General features: G+C 46.6%; 1 protein-coding gene across 2 annotated transcripts in view; it reads left to right on the top strand.

Moving 5' to 3' along the window:
- The window catches only part of LOC147883075 (transcription factor Pur-alpha 1-like), a 43,740-nt gene extending 18,225 nt beyond the window's left edge, over positions 1-25,515 (top strand). For both annotated transcript variants that reach the window (XM_087399879.1, XM_087399880.1), the window contains 2 exons: positions 24,189-24,401; positions 24,695-25,515. In XM_087399879.1, the coding sequence (XP_087256005.1) occupies positions 24,189-24,401; positions 24,695-24,862 (381 nt within the window). In that variant the 3' untranslated portion in view covers positions 24,863-25,515. The remainder of the gene's footprint in view (positions 1-24,188; positions 24,402-24,694) is intronic.
- Positions 25,516-26,234: the final 719 nt, after the last annotated feature.

Raw genomic sequence — 26,234 nt, 5'->3', positions numbered from 1 at the left:
CAAGGGCCAAGGGACTGTTAGAGCTGGTTCATTCCGACATATGCGGGCTCATGCCAACAAACTCATTTGCAGATTCTCATTACTCTTTGCTATTCATTGATGATTTCAGTCGTATGACTCAAGCTCTCCAGAAATTCAAAGAATGGAGGCCAAGGTAGAAAAGGAGACAGGGAAGGATGTGAAATCTTTCCACACTTATCGGGAAGGGGGGAGACTTCACCTCATCTGAGTTCAATACTTTCTGCAAGAAGCACGGAATTAAGCACCAGCTCACCACAGCCCGCACATCTTAGCAAAATGGTGTTTTTGAGAACGGAAGCACTGAACAGTCACAGAGATGGATGTGACGATGTTGAGAGGGAAGAACCTCTCTAAAGCTTATTGGGGTGAAACTGTGAACAATGCCATTCACATCCTCAAGAGGACCAAGACCAAGGCCGTTGAAAACAAGGCCCTGTATGAAGCATACTATCGTCAGAAATTGATTCTCTCTCATTTAAGGATTTTTGGTTCTTATGCTTTCATACATGTGCATAAGGACGAAAAGATGAAGCTGGATTCCAAGAGCAAGAGGTGTATATTTGTTAGAGATAGTGAAGAATCGAAGGATTACTGCCTCTTTGACCCGGTGAGCGACATATACTCATTAGCGGGACGTGGTCTTTGAGGAGGCAGAGCCCCAGCCACATGAGGAGATTCAGGAGGTTCCAGCTCTACCCCCACAATTGAAGATTGAGGAGAAGGCTGAAAAATTCAAGGAACCAGAGGTTGAAGAGTCCGAGGAGCCAGAGGTGGACTAGGATGCACTGGAGCCACCTCCGAAAATAGCTTCTACAGAGAGGAAGTTACCAATGGGGTATCTGAGAACCTTGCAAGACCCATGGGTCATAGACATCCTCGAGAGTAGTTTTGGAGTTCGGTGGTCTCAGCCTAATATGAAGACTTCCTCCGCAAACTTCGCCATGGTGGCTTAGATCGACTAGCCAAGATTGATTGAAGAGGGCTGTGCTCAGTCAAAGGGACTTGACTTTGACTGAGACCTTTGTCCCCACAGTCCATATGGTCACTATTTGGACATTAATTGCTTTGGCTGCCCATCATGGTCGGTCCATATTTCAGATGGATGTTAAATCAACATTCTTGAACGGAACCCTAGAGGAGGAGATATATGTAAATCAGCCACCTGGTTTTCAGGCTCTGGGGTCCGCTTCAAAGGTATGCAAACTAAAGAAGGCTTTATACAGGATGAAACAGGCCCCAAGAGCGTGGTACCAGCACATTGGGTTGAATTGAAGTCCATCGATGGGTCTTCTCGAAGATCGGGTTGAATCGAAGTCCATCAGATGCAAATTTCTCTCTCTTTTTAAAGGGGGGCAATAGGCTGGTAATGATTCTATACGTGAACGATCTGATTCTTGCTGGTGATCACATAAGAAAGATCTCTCAGGTCAAGTGGCTGCTAATGGAGTTTGAAATGACAGATCTTTTTTTTCCCCAAAAAAGAGACTTCTATTGAGTAAGAAAGAAACCCGCTAGAGCAAGCTCTGTGCGGAAATACACCATGCTAAGCATGTAATAAAAAACACCTCAGAGGAATGAGGTAGAAAGAAACCAAGGCTGAGGCTGAAAATGCCATCTCAACCCTGTAGAAGTCTCAGCAAAGAAGGGAGAGTCTCTCCAATCTCTGAGAAAAGTAACTCTCCTGGAGGAGGCTGCTCGAGATGATCCTTGCATGGTCGCCCAAATGGCCATGAGAGTGTGTATCGTATCTGTCCAAGTACTGGCAACAAAATGACAGATCTGGGATCTCCCATTGCTGCATCTCCATCAAATAAAGGCCAACGTAGACCTGATCATGGAAGTGGCCAAAAACCTTGCCCCTCCTGGAAGAGACCATGATACCATCCTCGAATCTCATAGTAGGCAGGCAAGTACAAAGGAATTGCTCCTTTGTCTCCAACTCTGCCAGTGTATAAAATCTGCAGATTGTAATGAAGGCCAAAAGTTGGTCAAGTTAGTGGGGGTTAGGATAATTAGTACTTGAGGGTGTTTGCAAGATAGAGGGGTCCAAAGGGATAAGGAGGACTATATAAGTACCGTCCTCATGTACAAGGACACTTTTTGATGTGACATCTAATTCCTATCTACTCCCTTCTCCTTCCTCCTACGTGCTCCCTACACTCTCTCTCCCAATCTCTCTCTCACTTCCTTCTCCTTCTCTCCCAATCTCTCTCTTCCTCTCCCTCTTCCCCCTTTCCACACTTCTCTCTCCTTCTCCCTCTTCCTATCTTTCCCTCCTCCAATCTGCCCTGTTGTCCCTTTCATTACATTGGTATCAGAGCTTCCCTCTCTGGCACATTCGAATCCTAGCAACTGCCACGCTAAGCCAGTGCTAGACTTGCACGCAGCAAAAGCTATCTACAGCAGACCAAGAGCCTGCAAATTCAGGAGCAATAGGATACTACATGCCCAACGATTCGTGCAGACACCGTGCGCTGAAGTCTTGGTATGACGAAGGAGATGGGCAACAAAAGCACGTGAGACTTGCCATTGCTAGATTCACATAAGCCCCATTCCTCTACGCAGCCACTCCCTTAGCTTGGTAACGCAGATCCGTAGCCACTTCTAGTGGTTACGTATCTCTATCCGACCCGGCGTGCAAGAAGTGCACCACACAAGCATTGTATAGCCCCACCTCATGCGGTGACGCTCCGGTCCGTTGACACCAAGCTGCCATGAAGCTACTGTTCGTGGTTGATCGTCAGCCCCTACCTGCAGTTGCGTCACTGTGGAAACCGTCTCCCCAAATCCGTCGTCCGTCACCTCATGCACGCCACTACCCAAATCCGTCGTCTATCGCCTCATGCCAATAGCGTTACCCCTGCACCTGTCGCCAGTGCCATGTACCCTTCGCTGCTCCGCCCACATCATTGTCGCAACACCACCGTCCACGCACGCACGCCGCCTCCGTCTCGTCGCTTCCCATTTCCGCCCTACAAACCTTAGCCTACAAGGTTTGTTTCCTAGGTTAGTCTTATAGGGGTTAGTTTGGTTGGTTAGGTTACTAGTTAGGGTGTAGATTAGGTTTGGTTAGGCTTAGTTAATTTGGGTTGAGTTAGTTATTTGGGGTTAGGTTAGATCAACTTAACTAGGGTGAGATTAACTCAAGGTTAGGTTAGGTTAGTGCTAACTAGGGTTAAGCAATTGGCTTAGGTTAGCCTAAGTCAGTGTCCTAATAGTCCTAGTCTTAGGTTAGGGCTGTCATAACTATCTTAGGTGACTTAGGAAACCCCCCCCCCCCAAAAAAAAAAAAGAAAAAACTTTTTCCAGCCTCTTTCTCACAGCCATTTCGAGGTGTTTCCTAGCCCGGGCTTATTTGGGCCACATTTTGCAGCTTCTTCATTGATCTTTCTCTCGAGCTTCTCCTTTGACATTTTCGTGGTTCTACACACTATATCAGTGTGGGAATTTCTTTGTAGGAAAAGCCATACATTCAAGCTTCTTCTCTCTCCTGTGGCAGTTCACCATGGCACCCCAACGTCCCCCTCTTGAGTCACTTGATGATAGCGACGAGGCTACTCAGCATGAGCACTTGCCTTCCATAGTGGGTGCATCCACTAGTGGTACAAATGTTCCTACTACCACTCAGGCCCTCTCTCCTACATCTCGGGTTGTTTAGGCTCAATTTCTTGCAGCATTCTCCTCCATGCTCCAGCAGGATACATCTTTGCACTTGGGACAACATATGATTATTATGATTATTATTTTCTTTCAAAGAGGACAACAGATGATTAGTCAGCAGTCGCAACAGATTGGCCAGGTTGTCGCACATGCATTACCGGACCAAGGCAAGCAGCCTATACCCCAGTATGGGGTCCAATCGACAACCATAATGCATTCTCTACACCATGCCGAGGTTTTATGGCAGACGTTGCACGCACAACAAGATTTCAGGCCAAGGGAACTCTTTCGATTACCATCTACAACATCTTGTACCCTATTACATTGGATGTGTTACATCAAGTATTTTCCCCTTTTGGGCTTATTGAGAACATTGTTATGCATCAAGTTTCAGGTGGACTGCAAGCTGAAATGCATTTTGCCTCACAGGCTAGTGCACTGCAAGCACAAAATACCTTGCATGGGCGGGATATATATGATGGTGGTTGTACCTTACATATTCAGCTATTAGATTTGACAGCGAGTCCTATGCTAAATGTCGAGATACAAATGCCATAGAGCAACCTATTGTTGGAGCTATGATGCCGAGGGGAGTGATGCCAAAGGCTATGCAAGCCTATAACAGTAGACACCCAACATCTGGGGAGAATGTAGTCAGGCCAATGCTTGTAATGCAGTCTAGCCATGTTATGCCACTCCCTAGCATGCAGCCAAACCATGCTTTAGAGCCATGGATGATGCCTTTACATGTAGGACAAAACTATGGTTGTTGTCAAGTGACTGCAGTTGCAAATACTAAAGGATGTTGTGGGGAGAAGTGTTCTAATGAAAATAGGAGCTTAAATGGCAATGAACAGCAAGAATCAAAAGCTGTCATTTCGGGAGCACCCAAGGGTATACCTCCTAGCTTTGCAATGCACACACTTGATGGCACAAGGGCTAAGTTCATGGATGCTTCATTGGTGATGCTTCAGAGCACGGTAGAGAAGCAGATGGGCCAACAAATCGGCGAACAAATTTGTGAGAAGGTCAAAGAGGTTGTGCACATTGCAATGCAATTGATGGGAAAGCAGCCCATGCTTCCTTCTGTGCACCAAAACGATGGGGATGGGAAGGATATCGATTCACCCAAAGAGTATCGTGGAGCTATGATGCTTAGAGGAGCTATGCATCCTAGCCATGCTATGCCTCTCCCTAGTACGCAACAAAATCATGTTTCAAAGCCGTGGAAGATGCCTCAACATGCAGGACAAAAATCTGGTTGTTTCCAGGGTATTACAAGTGCAATTACAAAAGGGTTATGTTGGGATAACTCCTCAAATAAAAGAAGCAGCCCACACGATGGAAACAAATATGGAAAGCGAGGGGGCTGTTATATCAGTTTGCAGGACCGATACATTGCTCCAGATGATGCCCTGGCAATTCAGCACACTAATGGAAGAAATGCCTATATTCAAAGTAGCCTACATAACCGTGACAATGAAGTAGACCTAATGGGTGAAAAGATACATGAGGCGCCAAGCAATGATGATACATTTGACATCATTTTTGGGGTATGGAGAGACCCATCTGTATGATCACAATCCTCAATGCGTGTGAGACCTGTTTGTCCTCCAGATACTGGTCATAATAGAAATGACCTTAGGGGGGAACTCGTGGTTCCCCTCCCAACTCCATTATGTTTAGGGCTGGAATAGATCCAACCTTATGATACGGTTGAACTCATCTTGTGGGATCTAGAGGGATGGGGCATCCAAGCTGTACTGGAATGGTGGAAAGTGGTATTTGAAATAGCCATCCCTTCATCGGGCAGTCGTGAAAGCATGCCTGAAAGCACTGTCGCTTTAGTCGAGCCGGAACTCCTTGCCCTCATGTGAATCGTGCCCTAGCTGCATGAGTCACCGTGAATATCGGTTCTGTGAAGACTACCCCTAGATAGGTGTATGACTACTCGATCTCGACCGGCTCCCCTTGGTAAGTGAAGTTGTGCCGATGAAGTAGTGCCCGTGAGTTTTTGAAGATCATATCCTTGTCTTGGTGTCTATGTAGGCCTTCTACTAGATAGGAGATGCGGACTATGTCATCTACGTCTAATAGTGTCTGTTTCATTAGATCAGCAAGAAAGGATCCCTCTCCTCCTAGGTGGTCAATGAAGTCGTGATCTCATAAACATAAAGCCCAAAGAATGTTGGTGAGAGGGGGCATCCTTACTTTACTCTAATCGTGTCTCTCTCTTAATCTCTCTCCCCCTCTCTCCTCTCTCTTTCTTTCCCTCCCTACTCTTCTCTCTCATTTAAAAATATAATATAAAAGATATAAATATATAAAACTCTCTTTACTTTCTCTCTCTCTCTCTCTCTCGACTCCTAAATCTCTTTGTAGCCATAGTCAAGACACCTCATTCTCTCTCTTATTCTCTCTCTCTCTCTTTGACAACTCTTAAGTATTTTTCTCTCTATCCTCATCCCACTTATTCTCTCTCTCCCTCTCCCTCCCTCTAGCACAGAAGTTTCATTCCTCTCTCTCTCTCTCTCTCTCTCTCCCTCTCTCTCTTTCTCTCTCTCTCTCTCTCTCTCTCTCCCCCTAAGTCTCCCTCTTCTCTTCTCTCTCTCTCTCTCTTTTCCTCTCTCCTCTCGCCACGTTTCATTCTGATAAACATCTCTCAGGCCAACCTCTAGGGGTGCGTACTCTCCCTCTGATTGACTCATATAACCTCATTCTCCCTATGCTCCTCCCGTAAACTAGCCTATCCTAGAGTCCACTGCCGGTGTGCCTCTCTGTAGGAGCTGATCTCTCTCTATAGTTTCGATCCATAGATCTTGGCCAGTGTGTGGCCAATCATGAGTGTGCGGTAGTTTCTCTTGTCCATGGAATCCCATGAGAGAGAGAGAGAGAGAGAGAGAGATTAGTGTCTTCCGGAGGCCTCGCGAGCCTATGAGACAAAGTGCAAACTAAAGGTAACTCATACAAGCCACAGTGGGCTGAAGCAAAGGGCTTGCTAAGACCCTTGCTGAGTGCTAAAGTGCTAATCTAGTACCTAATAGCAAAGTAGCAAAATGTCTATGTATCATGTGCTCAGAGCAAGTGCACCAAGTGCATGTACAAGCTCCATATACCTTGGTACCTTGGTGGCTCTCTGATGGGTCGAGAAGAGCTCACGTATCTACGTCTGTTGGGCTGTCTCCCATGGCGGTGGAGTGCGCGGTCTCCTCGATCTCTGTATCTGGTGGGCTACATCGAGACTGATGCCTCGTCGCTGGCGGTCCCCTCTAAGGAGGGCTGAGAGAGGTCGGACCTTGATCGTACATGCTCTGGTCGCCCCTCGTGCCGTATGCGGTCTCTGCGTGCCTCGCTTGACAGCGTCGTGGCGACTTCTACTACGGATCCATAATGCTCTCGTGTCCACCTCAATCTCACCCGAGACTAGCTCGGATGTGTAGAAGTTGGTGACACGTGTCTGTGCTCGGCCAGGCTCAATGTCACATGGCGTCGTCTCAAGCTACTCCCTGGTCTGTCACACAAGTGTATGTATCGTCGCATCTCAATCAAGTAGAGTCCGACGCTAACTTGGTCATCAGTCGTGTGAGTGGCCCAAAGCCATGCCCCTCTTGAAAGAGACTGTGATACCGTCCTCATATCTCATAGTACACCGGGCAGACACACGAAAAATGCTCCTCTGTCTCGAGATCTCTCCCATCGTGCTAAGTCTGCAAATCCATTGCTCTCTAGGTACGCCTGCAGCTCTCCCTGCTTCAATCCTCAGCTGGTGGGACGAGACCCGTATCTGTCCAATGGCAATCCTCAGTGCATGTGAGACTCTCCTATCCTCAAGGTATTGGGGTTTGATAACAAGCCCATGCTTTGATACCCTCAGAAAGTGATCATGGTAGAACTGGATCTTGGTAGGGAGCACTCGGCCCCCCTCCCAAGAGATGTATGGAGTTGGAGGAGGTCCAACCGTATGATACAGTTGATCTCATCATGTGGGATTAGCTTGGGTGGCGCGTCCATGCTGTACTAGAAGGGGGGGAGCGTGTCCATCTGAATGCCGTGGCTATCAAACCATGTGGACACACGCGCATACCATGCTGTGCCAATACCACTCTCTGTCAGTGGCCTGGATGACTCTAGTGCTAGCCTCAGTAGTCTCCACTGGGGTAGGGCCTAGACTCTGTGGAGGAATGTCACTGTCTGAAAGATGGCATCCACCTATAGGGTTGTCATGGCAAACTCTGCCTGTATAATCTGATGGGTGATTGAGACCGGCAGCGCACGAGAGAGAGGGGGGGAGAGAGAGAGTGGGGAGAGAGAGAGGGGGGGGAGGCCACTGCCGCGAGAGAGAGGGGGGAGATGTCATGATACTCACAAGTCTTGGGATAAATGGTTGTCACTTGCTAAATTTTGCTACAACAGTACCAAGCATCTTTGCATTGGCATGGCCTGTTTGAGGCAATGTACAGATGCAAGGTCGGGATGCCTTCTTCAATTGCTGACATGGCTGTGAAAAATCAGCAAGCACGGAATGACTTGGAGAGGATGGATGCCCTTCTGCAGTTGGCAAAAAGGAATATGCAGGATGTCCAAGCCAAGCAAAAGAAATATGCGGATGAACGCAGGAGATATTTGTCTTTCAAAGAGGGAGATTATGTGCATTTGCGTCTCCATAAGAACTGTTATGCCTCGCTGAAAGGTAATACCAACACAAAGCTTGCTCATAGGTATTACGGTCCTTACAGGATCATCTGTAAGGTTGGAGAGGTAGCATATCGGTTGGAGCTACCCAGTACCTCCAAGATCCATGATGTTTTCCATGTGTCTTTGCTGAAACTACGTGTTGGACAGCATGTCCATGTTCTTCCAGAGTTGCTAATTATGGATGAAGAGGGCCACATCCTCTATGTTCTAGAGCGCATTGTGGGTTTCAGAGACCATGTACTCTGAAACAAGGCCTATGTAGAGTATCTTATCAAGTGGCGCGGGGACTCCATGAGGATGAAAATTCATGGCAGCCAGAAAGCATTGTCCAGTACCACTCCTATATCCTACCGGATTGATTAGTAGTTGCTATTTGTTGCACTTTTGGACAGCCATGCTGTGAAATTTTTAGGGCAAAATTCTATGGGAAGGGATGGCTGTAATGAAGGGGAAAAAGGGCCAAGTTAGAGGTCCTTCAGGTGGAAAATGTGGAGGGACTATATAAGTCCCCATCCACCCCCGACTATGGACTTTTTGATGTGACATCTAATCCTATCTACTCTCCCTTCCTCCTTCCTGCCTACGCTCGCTCACTCTCTCTCTCTTCCCTACTCCCTCTCAATCTCTCCTCTATTTCCTACCTCATTCTCTCTCTCCCACCCTTTCTCCTCCCTTCTTCCCCTATCTCTCTTCCTAGTATATCCCCCTTTCTCCAAATCTGCCCCTGTCCCTTTTTCTACAACGTATAAGATGTAACAATCTTAACTAGTGCCTTGTCAAAGGTAGATGGCGCTCGATGTACAACTACTTGAGATGTGTTATTGATTATGATCTTGGTCTTACCAAGGTAGACCTTCGAATCATCTGTCTCATAGAAAGTCTGAAGTGCATCTAAATTTCTCTAGAGACTCTCAGTTGATGAGGAGAATTGGCCGCATAGAGAAGAATCAAGATCAAAGATCTAGCTAACGGTGAGCTCTAAGGGAGTGTCACAAGGAAGGACTCAAGATCAATCAATGTATAGGCCAAACAAGGTCGGTGATAAAGGACAACCTGCTTATGATCTCCTTGGAGTCTCTCCTATGCTATCGGTTTCTTGAACTTAAGATTCTCTTAGTGGTCTTGGCATTGCTACGGGGACACTGCCACTTGTGTAATTCTTGAAGTACTCTGGCACTTCTCGAAGATCATCCTCTGATGGTGTTGGACTAGTCTGACATGTGCTATGGGTACGGGGTGGCATAGTATCATTAACCAATTTGTTACGGTTTTAGTGACTTTCTTTTTCTGAAGTCTCTTGATCGAGCTTCATCCGCACATGTGGCTTACACTTTCGAAACTTCTTACGTTGGGAACTATGGGGTAACTTTTCCACTGGGAAGGTGTTCCCAAGTAAGGATTTATTTGCTGTGCATACTTCTTCCATTCCATCAGGGGACCATTCAAAAGGAGGTGGCTCAGATTTTGAGGGAGCTGGCTTTGCAAGATACAATTCGACGATCCTTGTTTGGAATCGTTCGAATTAATTGAAGTGTTTGGTCTTTTTACCAGTCATTTTGGATTTCTCTTTTCGAATCCTTGGTCTACTCTACTATTCAGGTTAGCCTACCACCCAGAATCAGATGGCCATACTGAAAGAGTTAATCAAGTTCTGGAAGAAATGCTCCAACAGTATATCCAGTCACACTTGTCAGCCTGGAAAGAGTATCTGCCACTTCTCGAGTTCACTTATAATAACTCTTTTCATAGCGCTAGCAGCATGACTCCATTTCAAGCCGCTTATAGACACACTCCGATTGTACCAACAAATTTTGTACTTCAATATCAAGCTGATCAACTGGTTCAAGAAATGCAAGACATTCTACTCCAAGACTTGACTGTTTTGTAGCGATGTGGCGCTACAAGTAACAGCACCATATCACTAGTCTTGTTACATATTCTGGACTATCGACAGCGAGAGACTCGGCATCGACGCATCACGGAATTCCTTGTACTTTGGCGAGATCTGGATGTTTCCGACGCTACTTGGCAATCTGATGAAGACTTGCAGCAGTACCATGACATATTACAGCAATATTTTCAGAATTTACCATGATATTTTCTACACCGGCTCATTATCTCCACTAGGTTAGTGGGAGGGGATGTCACGATCTGTGACGTATTCCTTTCTTATGGATGTTTTGATGAATGAACACTTATGGAAGGGTATGCCCTTTTGATGGGACACTTCCTTTGAGGCACAAGCAGTTGTAGCTTGAATGAAGAGATTTTTGGCTCCTTTTTGATTAGCCTTCTCAGTTAGTGCCAGCCTTTGTCATGGCTGAGTTTGCCCTTCACCTCCGGAGTGCTGACAGAAACTCAGTACGAAGACTTTGTATAAAAGGATGCTCAAGTATGTGTGGGTGTATCCGACACTAGGATCGAGAGGTTGCGAGCGAGCTGAGTTGAGCTGAGCGGGCGAGCTCCCCCTCCGTCCGCGGACCTGCTCCCTGGCTGCCCCGTTGCTCCACCGCCTTGCCCCTTCCACCCCTTTGGCCCTTCCGCCGCCCCTTCGTCGCCCCCCCCGCACTCCGCCCATCTGCCTCCCCCTCCGTCAGTTGCGCCCCTGCCATCTTGCCTCCCCCCATCATCTCTCCCCTCTGCCTCCTCGGCCTCTTTCGCCCTCTCCTGCACCCCTCCTTCCTCCCTCGCAGGCTCTCTTCCCCCGCCTCCTCTCCGCTCCTTCGCTATCTCCTCCACTCCCTCCTTTCTTTCTTTCTTCTCTCCTTCCCTTTCTCTCCTTTTGCCTTCCCTTCCGTCCTCTCCACCTCTCTCCTCCGCCTCTTTGCCTGGCCTGGCCTCGTCTCCGCCTCTCCTTCCCCTCGCACGTCCTTCATCCTCACCCCCTCCCCCCCTCTTTTTTTCTTTGTCCTCCCTACAGCGGGAGCATTTGTGCTTGTTAAGGAGAAATAAAATCTTGGTGGTGACCCTTGGTCTGGCTAGAGATTTCCCCCGTGGGCATGGCCGAGCGCCTCCCCCCCCAACCCTCGCAGAGTAGGCAGAGTCAGCAGACCAGAGTCCAACACCCCTTCAGACAAGAGCAGCAGGAGTCTGAGACCCCCTAGGTGACACCCTCAAACCCAGGTTAAAAAGAAAAAGAAACCAAGCAAATAGGCTCGCAAGCACCGTAGGCCTCCAGAGGGCCAAACGCAGAGAGAGAGAGACAAGGTTGTCCGCGAGGCACTTGAGGAGCAGCAGTAGTAGTAGAAGCCCTTACGTGGAGATCCACCCCCTCTAGCTAGAGGGGCCACCGCCAAGCCAAATGATCCTCGCGTGATGGAGGTTCTGCGATCGCATCCACCCTTGCATTAGCAGCGAGTCCTAGGAGTTCCTGATGAGGCGATGATGGACGTTAGCCAAGCAGTGGCTGAGGAGGAGCGGATCCAAGCCTGATCAACAGGGGGGCCTGTGGTCGCCTCTATTTCCCTCCCTCCCTCTCTTCCCCTCCACTCCCCCCCCGCCCCCTCCTCCCCCCCTCGCCCCTCATGCTATGATCACTCTCACTACCCGCCCCCTTCCCTCCGCCCCCCCCACCTCCTCCCTCCCTTGCCGCCCCCCTCCCCACCTCCGTAGTAGGTTCCTCAGCCTCCCCTCCCTTGCTTCGACACCCTTGCCAGCAGGCAAGGGTAAGCCGACGTCCTCTTCTACTCCCTCATCGCTGCAGCAATAAGTCCATTCGGGGAGGGAGTTAGAGGGACGGGGCTCGTCCTCCCGGTTAGCAGCTCCCAACCTCCATCCTGGCCATCCCTTACTGCGGGACTTCTGGAGGTTGGAACGCTGGAATTATCTGGAGATCCCAGACTCTTATCCTTTACCATTGGAGGTAGCGCTTATGGTCCTGCAGCCACAGAAGGGGGGGTTTGATCAGCATAGTGAGCTCACAGACACACCTCGTTTGGAGTTTCCAGTTTGCCTCCACAGGGTTGGAGAAGTGGACTCAGAGGTGTTTGATGCTATTATGGGAGATTAGATCTCACGCATGATGGACGAGTGGATGGGAGCATGGGGACTGGACCTTTGGTACGCCCATGGTGCGGAGGTGAATTTTTAGCTGAGCTTCACGCAAGAGGAGCCGACGTGTGGTTTGGTAGCAGGAGTTATCAGATTGCCGCTTGAGGCAAAGGTGGATGAGGTATACTACTGGCCCCTCCAGAAGTGTGCGGATCTATTCGGGGTGGAAGTCTCCTTCATGATGAAATGGGCACGGAAGATCGGCATTGAGCCGGTATCCACTCTAGTACGTTGTCACACAGACACGGACTATTTGCCCTCTAAACTCCCGACAAAGTCACATAAGGCAGTCTTTCTGGAACATGCACCCACTTACAGGAGAGCCTTGTTCTCTACACCCCCATCCTCATGACCTAGACCATAGTGAGTTGGAACGTGCACGGGTTCCACAATCGTGCTCGTAGTCAACCGCAGTACCTGATACTCCGGCAGGAGTTGCAGAGGGTAGTGGTAGGGTGGACAGTGGACTTCCTTTTGATTCAAGAGCATATGTTCTCAGCAGCAGACATCAAACGGCGACACCATTTTCTTTCAGGGAGAGGTCCGGAGGAGTGGTCCCCTGTAGTAGGACAGAGCGGAGGGGTTTGTATCTCGGTCTCACAGACTTTGGCTTCATAGGTTTACGATCAGGGCGAGCTTATCCCAGGACGGGTAGTTTGGATGGGAGTTAGGACGGGAGAGTCCAAGATTCGGATCCTAAACGTGTATGCCCTAGCATACAGACAACACCGCCCGGCCTTTTGGAGGAGGCTGTTAGAGTGTCTTCCGGATGTAGACTCTTGGATTGTTGGAGGGGACTTCAACAACTTGGAGTTTGGGGAAGACAAGCAGGGTGGCGCCTCCTTCTCTGAGATGCCAGCAGCAGAGCGCAGCACCTGGGAGCAGTTCATTTTCATGATCAACGGCTGAGATCCGTGGCGGGAGCCAGATTTCAGCAGGATACCTGGCAAGCTCCTCTTCTATTTCGGACAGAGGAGACACGATGGACTGCTTGAGAGACTAGACCGTTTCTACATTCGGGATTGGGCATTGCACAGAGGTAGCTCTACTGGGATTCTGGTAGGTACCACGACGTCAGATCACTCTTCGGTAGTACTTCACTTAGATCAGCCCCGTCCAGGTCTTCCCTAGAAGAGGGCCCGCATTCTAGAGGACCTCCTGTAGGACGAGGAGATCCAGTAGGTTATGGCAGGGATTTGGGAGCAGTCGGAGATGACACCGTGCGAGGGCTAGGCTTCGTGGGTGGTCGATGCAATCCAGAGGAGCAGTGAGGAGTTATAGTCTCATGCCCTTAGGCAGAGGAGGACTCTACGGGAGCACGAGCGGGCTTTGAGGAGAGACCTTGCCTCCATAGAGCGGCTTAGGGAGCAAGACCCAGGTTCTCAGTGGCTTAGCAAGACAGATTCGAGAGCGCTGACCTGGAGCTTTAGGACACGGAGATTCGGCGGGTTGAGTTCTCCTATCACTCTTCCCGAGCCCGTTGGGTACAGCAGGGGGACAAGATGACAAAGCAGTTTTGTCAGACCATTGGGCCCAGATCGGTAGGCACATAGCTGCAGCGTCTCTGAGATTCGCAGGGCATCATGCACACTGACCCGCAGGAGATATTAGACCTGACCACAGGTTTTTACATCCAGCTCTTTCAGATGGAGAAGTTGAGAGGTAGTTTGGGATCATGTTCCGACAGTAGTCTCGCAGGATTTATGCAGCAGACTGGAGGAGCCTTTCACGGATAAGGAGCTCTAGGAAGCCCTCAAGGCTCTCCTGACCCAGAAGTGTCCTGGTGAGGATGGCTTGACTCCGGCCGCCTTCCGGAACTTGACTTCGGCCTTCTTCTGGAACTTGACTTCGGCCTTCTTTCGAAACTTCTGGGAGATTATCTCCACCTCTTTTCGACTAGCATGCCAGGAGATTTTTGACGCCAAGGTCTTGAGCTTACAGCTACGGCCCCATCTTACTGACATCATCCACGACACACAGACGGGGTTCGTCCATGAGTGCAGCATCCTGGACAACATCTTCACGTTCTGGGAGGCAGTGGATTGGTCCAGGTGGGAGTCACAGCCGTTGGCTGTCCTTCTCTTGGATTTTGAGAAGGCCTACGACAAGGTGGAGTACTATGCGGGGATTGGGTTTCTCAAACAGATGGGTCAGAGGAGTTTGTGCGCTTTATGCGGGGAACTCTAGCCAAATGTTTATCGGAGGACACACGGGTGAGGCCTTTCCTCTCTCGCTCGGTCCGCCAGGGCTGCCCACTCGCTCCCTTCCTCTTCTTGTTCGTGGTGGAGGCTTTGGGCTACTACTTGAGATCACAGATGACGGGCCTCACAGGGTTGAGGCTCCCAATTAGACAGGAGGAGGAACTGCTTGACTCTGAGTTTGCTGATGACACGGCCTTGTATGTTGAGGGCACCACAACGAGTTTGGAGAGAGTCAGGGGAGCCTTGGCTATTTACTGTGAGGCCTCGGGTGCGCGGATCAATTGGACAAAGTCCATAGGTTTCTTCACGGGCTTTGAGCAGACACAAGAGATTCGTGAGTGGGGGAGTGACTTTGGCTTGAGATGGATACCGCGGGGCCAGACAGTGAGATACCTCGGTTGCCAGGTTGGTATTGACATTACAGCAGAGCAGCAAATCGCCCCAGTCCTTGAGAGTGTTTGGCGCAAGCTTCTCTACCGGAGCTCGGCCAAGCTCTCCCTAGTAGGTCCTGCCTTAGTGGCAAACTAGGTTCTTGCCACGGCCTGGTATATCGCCTGCTTTGTGCTTTCACAGAGGATGCATTGGGCAGCTCCAACGGTTGGTTTGGAACTTCCTTTGGTCAGGTTTGGACGGCACACGGAATACTAGAGCCCAGGTCTCTTGGCAGACGGTGATCATGCCGCAGGCACGGGGAGGCCTGGGTATCATTGATCCGGAGATGTAGAGTAGAGCCCTCCTGGGCAAGTTGGTTGTTCGCAGCCTCACCTTAGGTGCAGAGCCTTGTAAGCTCCTCTTACAGCGAGGGCTTCTCAGGAACACCCCACGCACAGAAGGACAGTGGCAGCTTTCACACAGATGGATCTTCTTAGAGGCCCCCCTTATAGGGAAGGATTCCCCCTTGATGAGGAGCCTTCATAGGGTCTGGCAGAGACTAGTAGGGGGTCTCATTCGTGCTCCGCCCAGATGTAGAGAGGAGTTTGCCTTATAAGGTACCCAAAGATCCGAGTTCAGGAGGGGCGTATGCTCGGACAATGGACTCACATTGGTTGGGCAGAGTGGGATAGTGGTCCGGCCGGGTCTTTTGGCAGATGGAGCAGATTACCCATGGAGGCAGAGGTGAGGCTTGGCGCCGTAGCGCATCTGCAAGTGGCAAGGCAACAGATGAGGGAGGTTGACCTAGCCATCCCTGAGTCCTGGTGGGAGGGACTTCGCGTTTGGAGGGACATCATTTGGTTGGGGCAGTTTTCTCGGACTGGTGTCCCCTTGAGGATGATGATCAGCGAGGTAGCACGCATCCCTGCTTCTTCCGTGTATGACCTAGAGGCCTACTTCATCTGCTCACAGAGAGAGACCTTGAGATGGATGGGAGTCTCGTTGGGATTTACTGGCAGATGTTTAGAGTATTGGGACGTTTGGGGAAGGAGTGGCGCATTGACCCTCTCAGTATCTCAGAACATGATTCCCCCAGATGGCACCTTTGGCTCTGGGAGGGTAGACCCTTGAGGGAGGTCTAGTGGGATCCGGGAGAGTGGCTCTGGCCCTCCAGGGGCGGCCTTGCTGAGCAGATGGACGAGGTGTCCTTCTTTTTCTACACCACACATATTGGTAGGAGGCTTCTGATGGACTGTTCGAGGTGGACCCCCTTGAGGGAGCAGCATTTGTTCCAGGTTTTGGACGCGGTTATGGTCCAGTTTGTGGCCGAGGAAGATATCCTACTTCTGGCTGGCCGCCCACGGAGGCTTGCCCATCGGACCGTGGTTGGAGCAGATGCGAGTGGAGGGGTAGTGCCATTGTTGCTCTGCTGGTGTCATGGAGACAATCTTGCACTGCCTTTGGAGCTGCCGTAGAGCAGCAAGGATCTGGATTGGAGCCCTTAGGATTATGACCCGTATGCAGAGTCTTTAGAGGGACTACACTTGGGGAATGGTGGCCTGGTTACTTGAGGGAGGACACTCGTTCGAGATTGAAGAGATCTCCCCAACCTACTGGATACAGGGTCAGAGCATTCAGAGGATAGCGCTCCATGAGGCAGTCCCTCTTGATAGCCTAGCTCCCCCTTCTCCTCCGGAGGACAGCGTTTGGGAGGTGGTAGCTAGTATCAATGCGTGGAACATTTGGGTGGCTCGCTGCAGTCTTGTGATGGGTGAGCATCCGGTTCCACCCTGGTCGCCATCTGGCAGGATATCATCTACACTCTACGCTCCACCTGGGAGCATGGGACTCCAGGCTCTAGAGCGACTATCGAGAGGCGTGCTCGATTCTGCAAGGCTTGGACTGAAGGAGTTTTCTACATCGTCACTCCGTGAGGGATTCATAGGTTGTATAGCTCCCTCACTTGGCTGTTAGCCCTAGTACCAGAGATCCCCTAGGCAGTGAGCTGGGTTTCTCTGGAACAGGCCGGTTCTTTTCTTTCAGCCTTTTCTGGTTTTTTTCCTTACTCAGCACCTTTGGGGCTGTTGTCTTGTATGAAGTCTTTCAGCATTAATAGAAGGTTCCTTTCTTTGCAAAAGAAAAAAAGAATATGTATGGGTGTGTGGATTTGTATGTGTGAAAGCATATTTTTATACTAAGGTCTACACCCACTGTTGGGCGCTGATGACGTCAGTGGGGATGTCATAGTAGCTAGTCCATGCTATGTGTGATGGAGTTTATGGTTTTCAATCTTATGAGTGACTATCGTGAGATTGAAACTGCACTATGTTGTGTTTTTAGAGGATGAGTTTCGAAATGTTCCTGGATTCATCTAGGTATATGCATGCTTCCACGATTATGGTTGACTTAACACCATACCAGCCCTTTTTCTTCACCAGAACAACCTCAAACGAAGCCAGAGAGACCTGCAAGTCCAAACCCTTTCAGCATCAGCAGCTCACAATGTCACCATAAACAGGCTCTAAACATCAAATTCATCAACAAACAGAGGTGAATCTGTGTCTGACAGACATGGCACTCTCAGAACTGAAATGAATCAGCCCTGCAAGCCATCTTTTCTGTGCAAAATCAACAGCAGCACCTGCTGCAGACTTTGTCTGCAACAAACAAAATTCTTCTCCATCCCTCTACGCCTAATCTACTGCTACTACTACTTGCAATTAGGCTCTGCTTCCATTCGCAAGCTTCTATGACCCGAGCTCACAAGTAAAAGGTAGATCTGCTAGAATATTTCACTCTTGTATAATTGCCAGCTGCCTATTGGGAAAATGAGTTGCATCAGGCTGGTGCTAGAGCAAAGAAGCACACCAATACCTAGATGAGGAGCACATGCCAGCTCCACTCATACAGTGAAATCTCAATGCACACAAACTTGAATTCAACCTCCTTAATTTATGAAAGACAACTCCCAAGTATGATTACGTGTCCCATACCAGGCAGCCCCACATGTGCACCGATGTTGTTAGGGAGACATAGGCCTGAACGGGCTCCATCCTAGCTAGCTATTCTCAAGAGGGGCAGGCCTAGGACTATCCTAACTGTACCAAAGATATACCATGCCTGTGTGGGTGGTGGCTTTTAATGATTGGCTTAGCACTGCGTGGGTGGTCTCATTTACTGCTTGGCCTGGCCCTCTGGGGTAGTCAAAATTTGTACTTGGTGCTTGGCCAATGGGAGGGATTGTTGGCACATTGGCCCTCGCCCCTAATGGCATGTAATTTACTAATTGAAATAATGAAATTCGGAGGCCAAAGTGCTTCATGAAAGCATATCTTCCACATGGGATTTAGGGAACATTAGTCCCATATACATTATGTGAGATCGTGGTCCTTGAATATATTGAGTGATTGAAGACTCTCCCTCTGATCCCACCAGCTCTCTTTTTGGTGTTGTGGAAGACAGCTATCGGTTGGAGGTATGGGAGCCTCCGCACCTAGTGCATCCCGTTGTGGCATGTGGCCTGTTTTGCTCGCTTACACCCACACATGACCTTGCTCACCACTCTCTATGTTTGTACGAAGTTGATAAACATGGTTATGTTTGGAGCTGTTGTTCAACAAATAAATGCTCCCTTTATGATGAACTCATTTGCTCCATATAGCATAAGTATCTGGTTTGGTGTAAGCTATTCCCCCATAACTCAAAAAATTTGTGTCACGAGTGGGATTCTATACATTTGCATCTAGAGGGGGCATTTCCATGAGGCTTCTTCCATCCACACTGATAGTAAAGCCTTACTCTTCATTGTCTTTTGTTTTTTTGGAACTGGCTTTCGAATCTGGGCTAGGAAGTCTATTCATTGGCATGCTGTGCACCTTGCAAATGTATTTGCCTAATGTCTCCAATCCAAGCCATTGCATTGGCAGACTCCTAGTCTCTAAGAGAATATAATAAGACGTGTCTTTCCTTACCCCTAGGAAAATCTTCAATAACAGTACTTGACATTCTGGTGCGGTGCTTCATATCAAGTGCCTTGTGAGAGACTGCCCCCCACACCTCAAACCCATATAGTAGAACTCATATGATAAGCATATCGAATAGGTATTTCTTCAGTTTCCAATCTGCAATTATTCTCAAAATAGAATTGGTGCCGGCTTGCTTATATTCATTCCTCCATACATTTATACCATTCATGATTGTAAGAAACCTCAGGTATTTGAATGTGTAAATAATGGCTTCCAACTAGCTATCCTCATGGACGGGTATTGGCTGGGTGTCCTTGTGGGTCTTAATGAGTACGACCTTTTGTCTTGTCTACGTTCATTGTGAGCCCACTATGCTGATAGAAAGTGTTTCAAGGTATGCATTATTTTTGCACTTTCTTTTAAGAGCACGAGGACACGACCATGTTATCTGCATATAGTAATGGCTATCTGCCTAATCACGGGCCCGAAAATCCTCTCATGATTTGTATAGTCTATCACCATTTGCTCTATCTATCCATAAACGAAGAAATTGATCAGTCCTGCTTGATTTCAATGTCATAAGTGAAGCTTTACCTTTGGCACCCCATTTTGCAATGCCCATGTGTTGAGATTTGAACATTAGGACAATTGGATAGGATTTGGATAGAGTGATGGAGATTTGGTTGCCTATTTAATAGATGATACCTATGTCTATTGTGCGGAGCACTAGGAGCCTTTCATTCACAAGGCTGATGATCAATATGAGTGATCCTTAATTCTTTGCTCCTTTAGGTTTTAAGTGATGGCAGCTCTTGTTGGAATACTGAAAGGAAAGAGTAGAGTTGACACAAAATCAGAATACTTGCTTATAGAATGAAGAAGAGTGAGGTCCTTAAGTAGGCACCTCATACAAGGTCACTGACATCACTGATGACCTCAAAGCTCCACAATCATCTCCTCAATCTGCTCCTAGATTCACTCAATCATCCTATGTGGCTTTTCCACCACCTAACTGTGCTTGTGGGCACCTAACTGTGCCTCTAGCACTCACACATAGAAACATAAGGTGTGCCTGAGGCATACACCTTGAGATATCCCAACAAACCCCCCCTCAAGGAAATGCCTCAGGCTATGTCATGGATACATCTAGTCTCATAGTTTCTCATGCCATCTCATGGTGGTCAAGGATTAATCTATGGCTAGGTTCTCATGCTAGCAAGGGTTTCCTTGGATGTAAGGTAAACAAAAAGGGATACAAAAAGACCTTCCAATGGTTATCTCTCCTGCATGTACATGCACACAATGTCTGTAGGAGGTACCATGGAACAAAACATACACATGGCCTACATCATAAGGTGACCAGAGGTGTTTACAAAACACACAAAACACAATAGTTTATTTTCATTCATTTTGGAGGACTATCCAGGCTGAGTACCTTGACATAAAAAGAGTGATCTGGAGCATACATAGAGATGATTTAAAATGCATAATCTTCATGGGATGCCTCATCTTGTGGAGGCAAAATATCCATGTCAAGGCAAGGTCTTACCACATGGGCAGTGTCTAATGCCTTATAAGATGGTGCTATGATAGAACAAGTGGATTTGAAAGTCATATCCTTCAAGAGAACAATTATCTTGTCATCTCCATAGTTGTGTAGAGAAGCATATCTGACCTTCATCTTTTTCTTGTACTTGGAGTCAAATAAAAGTGCCATGAGAGTGTAGATCTCTGTATTTGCCTCCTTTTTGGCAACCATTGTTTTGGCAATCTTCAATAAGGAAGTCAGGTTGGCATTTTCATCCTTTGTAGCATAACAAGACATTGCTTTATGTTTTGGCTTTTCACATATTTTGCATAAGCAAGCCATGAGAGGCTCTAACCCAAGTATTGGGTAGTGTCTTCTCTCTTACAGGGCTTAGAATAACAACTGAAATGCTTCAAAATATAAGCATTTAATGTAGCAAATAGTAGTGACTAGATTTCAAACAATGATGCTTCCTTTTACATGCTTCATAGAAGTGGATGAAATAAACACTTTCCAATCAAAACCAGGTCTAGCAAGTCAAAACAAAACTGAATCCACACTTGTACTGAAGTTATTGAAAGCTTCAAAAAACCAGAAATGCTAGAGTAGCATTTTATGTAGCATCATCTTCAAAAACTTGTCCAAAACTGTCAAAACTGAAAAGCTGAACTTGGAGGGCTTGTAGCTCACTCTTCAAAGCAAGGAAAAGAGGGCTTTCTGAAGCAAAAGAAAGCTCATATACCAGAGAAGGTCCAGCACAGAGGTTGGACGAAATGGTGCGCACTTTTGCCCGGGAGAGTTGCTACAGGCTGAAACTGAGTTTTGACGATTTCTCCCTCGTTACTGAACCAAATGACCTGAAAAATGGCTCAAAATCTTCGTCTTGAGGTCGCCCATCTACTCCTAAGAGGGCTCAGGCAATGGCGGAGTATGCAGGGAGTATTGAGCAACAGAAGAAATTCGCTGTTTGGAGAATGGCAGCCACCACAGACGTTTTTTCTTCAATTGCTTGCAGGTGGAAGTTCGCCCATACTAGAGGAGTTTCCAGCTCAGAGGGTTTGGGCAATGGCTGTTTGTAGATGGAGAACCAAGCTCTCAAAGATTTTGGGAAGAAAGAGGAAAATGGAGAAGAAGAAGATGAAGAAGAAGATGATGATGTGGCAGAAATGGGCTCAAGGGGGATCAAAGGGCTCTGATACCATGTTGGAATACTGAAAGGAAAGAGTAGAGTTGACACAAAATCAGAATACTTGCTTATAGAATGAAGAAGAGTGAGGTCCTTAAGTAGGCACCTCATACAAGGTCACTGACATCACTGATGACCTCAAAGCTCCACAATCATCTCCTCAATCTGTTCCTAGATTCACTCAATCATCCTATGTGGCTTTTCCACCACCTAACTGTGCTTGTGGGCACCTAACTGTGCCTCTAGCACTCACACATAGAAACATAAGGTGTGCCTGAGGCATACACCTTGAGATATCCCAACAGCTCTTCCCTTTTTCTTCTTGCCATAGTGTAGCTCTCCTTTTCTTCTGCAACTTGCCATTTTCAACTGGTGGTTTTCCTCCTCACTGTCCTTGTTTGTCAGCATGGTAGGAGGAGGAGATGGAAGACCTTAAATTCAAAGGTTTTGAAGGCTCTTTCTAATCAAGCGCTGCAGATTTCGGTTATTTCAAGAAGCTTTGTTTTATATGTAGAAGCAGCTGCCATTGCATTTCTCAAGATATGCATTCTGCAGCGTTCTTATTATCAGTAGTATTGGACTGAAGTGTTTCCTCTTGTTGAAGGCTTTTGTTTTGTTGCTGGTTAGCAGGAAGGAGTTCTTTTTTTGTACTGCTAAGGCTGGCTCTGTCTCTGCCTACGCCATTTTTTCCCCTCAAAAAGCTTACCGGCAGTTCTCCTATCTACTGTTCTTTTTGTCACAGTTCTCTCAGAAGCAACATTATCAGGGTTGCTGGATATTTTATATCCTGCCTGCTTTTTGACAGTTGCCAGAATATGTTTTTTAATGGTACTGTTCGTTGTGTTATACTTTGCGGTCTACTTCTAAGGAGTATTACCAGCCAGAAGGCTGTCGTGGCTGGTTTTCTCAGATCATACATCTTGCAAACGTTTTACAGCCACCAGTGATCTCAATAGATGCCTGAAGGTTTTGTGCTGAAAGATGTTACGAATGCTACAGGTTGTTAGAAATCTCATATACTTGCTGAGTCGTTGTCAATTACTAGCATTCTCTCTGCTGTGCGTCACCGGCTGAATGTTCCCTATTTCTGTAGTTTAGTACAGTGATTTGGGACTTCATAAGGTATTTTGCAGCATATTGTGTCCCAGCCGTCTGCCTCAATGGATCTGCCACAACATCGATAATGTTATTTTTCTACAAAGATTCGTTTTGGCTAAGGTTTCCAAAGCCTTCTATCTTTGTGACACGTGGCAGCTATTTTTTTGGTGTTTGACTAAGGTTCCTTCGCAAGGTTCTCTTTGCTGGTCAACCACTTATTTGACTGGCTTATCATAGCCTTTTTGGACCTTATTGGCCACTTCACTTGGAGCTATTTTCTCAGCCACCTTGAGAACTGTCTTTTTTGTGTTCTTTTATTATTATCCTCTAAGCCTTAATACCTTGGCTCAGGTTATTTTCACAGTTCAAGGCCAACCTTTTCAAAAGGGGAGCTGTCTTTCCCCCCATTTATATTGGCTGTATCTTTCTTCTATTCCTTGAGGTTTAATGGCTCAAGTGATTTTGATTGGCAAGCGTTTTCAAATATGGCAAGCATTTATTTATAATCTCTTGATAATCAAGAGCATATTGCCATATATTTTATGGGAGAACATCCTATTTGGAGAGTGCAGAGGAATATGAGCGTGCTCACGCTTATGTATTTCTTCATCTAGATGATAAGACTCATCCATCATTTTGGCAATGTAAACAATTATGTGATTATTTGAAGAAGTAATTGCTATAGTGATTTATTTTGACACTAATTGCACTTGTATCCTCATACATATAATCTCTCTCTTGTAAAGGATTAGACACTACCATATCACCAAGAAATGACATTGGTAAGACCTTCCTATTTCCATAAAATCATATACTGATCTATGTATATTATGAAGAAGAGACATTGATGTTTAGGATGCATTACAACCATGGAGTCTAATCAATACACTATTCTACTTATGTCGTGTGGTATGTCAAATTAATACCATGGCTTCTAGTAAATTCAAAAACTCGTATTTGATAAAGGCTTACCTCATGATAGTGCAATAACTCTCGTTTCGTATTGAGGAGGGATGTTGAAATTTGAACATCAGGATGATTGGATAGGATTTGGAAATAGTGATGGAGACTTGGTTGCGTATTTAATAGGTGATACCTATGTGTATCATGTGGAGCACTAGGAGCCTTTCATTCACAAGGCTGATGATCAATGTCAGTTGATATGTTAATCCTTATCTTTGGTGTCTCCTTCATCCTTTCCTTCTAGTTTTTAACATCATGCTCATATATTTTGCTCACTGCAGTCATATGCTCATGGAGCGCTTTCAATTCTTCCATAGTCCAGCTAAACTATATATGCATTTCTAAGCTGGACTAATCTATAAGTGTCCTTACTATGGAACTGTTGAGAGAGAGAGAGAGAGAGAGAGAGAGAGAGAATTTTTTGAAAGTTTTTGTGAATCTTTTCTCAGGAACTTTCTTTGCCATCAGAAGATCTCCTCTTACCCAGTGGCAATTCACAGGCAGGATCATCTGGGAGCCCTGTTGATGGCTCCATGGTGTTGCCTTCCTCAAGCAGTGATGTTGGTGGGAGGCCTGTATCAAAAGTCCTTCGAGCCGAGCAAAAGAAATTCTTTTTTGACCTTGGAAATAATGCACGTGGGCAATACTTGAGGATTTCAGAGGTGAGAGCCAGAGCCACCGCCAGCAGCACCAGCAGCACCAGCACCAGCAGCACCACCACCACCACCACTATTTTTCTGTTTTCCAGGAAATTATTGTCTCTCTTAGTATAATTAGCATATGGTTTTCTCCCTGATGGCCATGCTTTTTGAGAAGAAAACAATGTTCAGTCAGATCTCTTTAGAGCAAAGCAGGGTGTCTGTTTCATGACAGCTGTCTCTCTCTTTCTGAAAGTAATATGACAACCTAAAATCCATGGTGAAATTATAAGAACGTTTGGTTGGAGGGGTTGCAGGTGACAGGTGCCGACCGTTCTGCAATCATATTACCTGCGTCAGCATTAGAGCAATTCTATGACACCCTTGGACAGTTTGTTGAAACAGTGAGGAGCCAAGGCATGGCTGGGCCTGGTCTTGCAAGGGTTCGTAATGTGGCAGCACCACGGAAGTGGAATGATATGTAGTGGCTGTGCTGACAGCGGGATCCATGCAATGCATTTTTTATTTACTTTTGCAATCTTTAATCTTTGTTCTGAATGGGAGAAATTTATAGTGAGGCAGCAGAGTGCATAAATTTATAGGGGTTTAGACCAAGTCAGTTAACTCCCAAGACCACTGCCAATGAAATGATATAGAGAACCCACTCTATGACAGTATGGGTGTAAAGAAGCTAAAGCTAAGGTGCCAAATGGAAACTGGATTTTGCTCTGGTATAAGGTTTTCAAAGGAGTGATCCTGCTGATAAAGCCAGCTAGCTAGAAAGTATGCAAGTACGAAATTGGTTTAAGAAAGGGAGGTCTAGATATGCAGCTAAGAAGCCAGTCAACATCCCCATGGAGTTTATAATTCTTTGCTGGTTTTATGCAAGTTGTGTCAGTGATAGATGCACTATCTATTTTGATGAAAGCTAAGACTTCTCTGGAAAAATCTTCTAGTATGGCCAGGTTTTCCTTGTAAACAACTTGAGCAAGGTATGGTGTTGTGTTTTATTTTTCTTGACAAGAACTATTTCTTGCAGCAATAAAAATGGACTGTAAAAGGAGTAACCATGACATCAATGCTTCCAGGGCCATCCTTGTAACTTGCATATTTAAGCAATGCATGTGAGCCTATGAGACTTGGAAATAGAAATAAAAAATTTCTTGGAAGTATTTGGTCGAAGGTCTGGAGTCCTTGATCTTTGATCAAGTTGGGAGTTAGTGCTTGTCATACCCTCATAGCTTTTATTTTTGTTACAGGATGTACTCCTAGTTTATGTGTTTGACGTCACCATTTCCCCACTAATAATTTGTTTGTTTCTAGTCCCTTTTCTTAAAAGACAAGTCGAGAAAAAGTATGGAAGTTTGTACTGATTTTGATAAGGTTAGTTTGAAAGATTATTTTCTAAACATTTTGAAAATTCTTTAGAAAATAATTTTTCGAACATGGATTTATTTAATTCCTTGCCATATTGTAATGTGGTTAATGAGGCTTGGAGTTGCAAATTTGTCTAGATAATCTATGAATTGCATGTATTTATTAAAAGTTTTGTATGGTATTGCAATTTGTCTTTAATATTTACACCCACAAAAGGTAAGAGCATTTATGACTTATTATCGTTTAATTTTCTAGGAAATTTACTAGTAACGTGGCAAGTAAATTGCACGTAAGGAAGAAAAGGATTGTCTAAATGTTGATTACAAAGCTCATCATTAAGCCTTGGTCATGACTATAGATGTGATGATTAAATGTCACACTTGCTATTAGATGTGGTGACTAGATTGTGTATCATGAATGGAGGAAGAGAAAGGATTATCTAAATGTTGATTACAAAGCTCATCTATTAATACTTGCTCG

Source organism: Dipteris shenzhenensis, chromosome 28 (assembly GCF_047967505.1).
Source record: "Dipteris shenzhenensis isolate YYH24624 ecotype China chromosome 28, Dip_SZ_1.0, whole genome shotgun sequence".
NCBI classification, from domain to species: domain Eukaryota; kingdom Viridiplantae; phylum Streptophyta; class Polypodiopsida; order Gleicheniales; family Dipteridaceae; genus Dipteris; species Dipteris shenzhenensis.
Note: the sequence above shows the minus strand (reverse complement) of the source record. Positions and strands in the feature narration are given on the sequence as shown.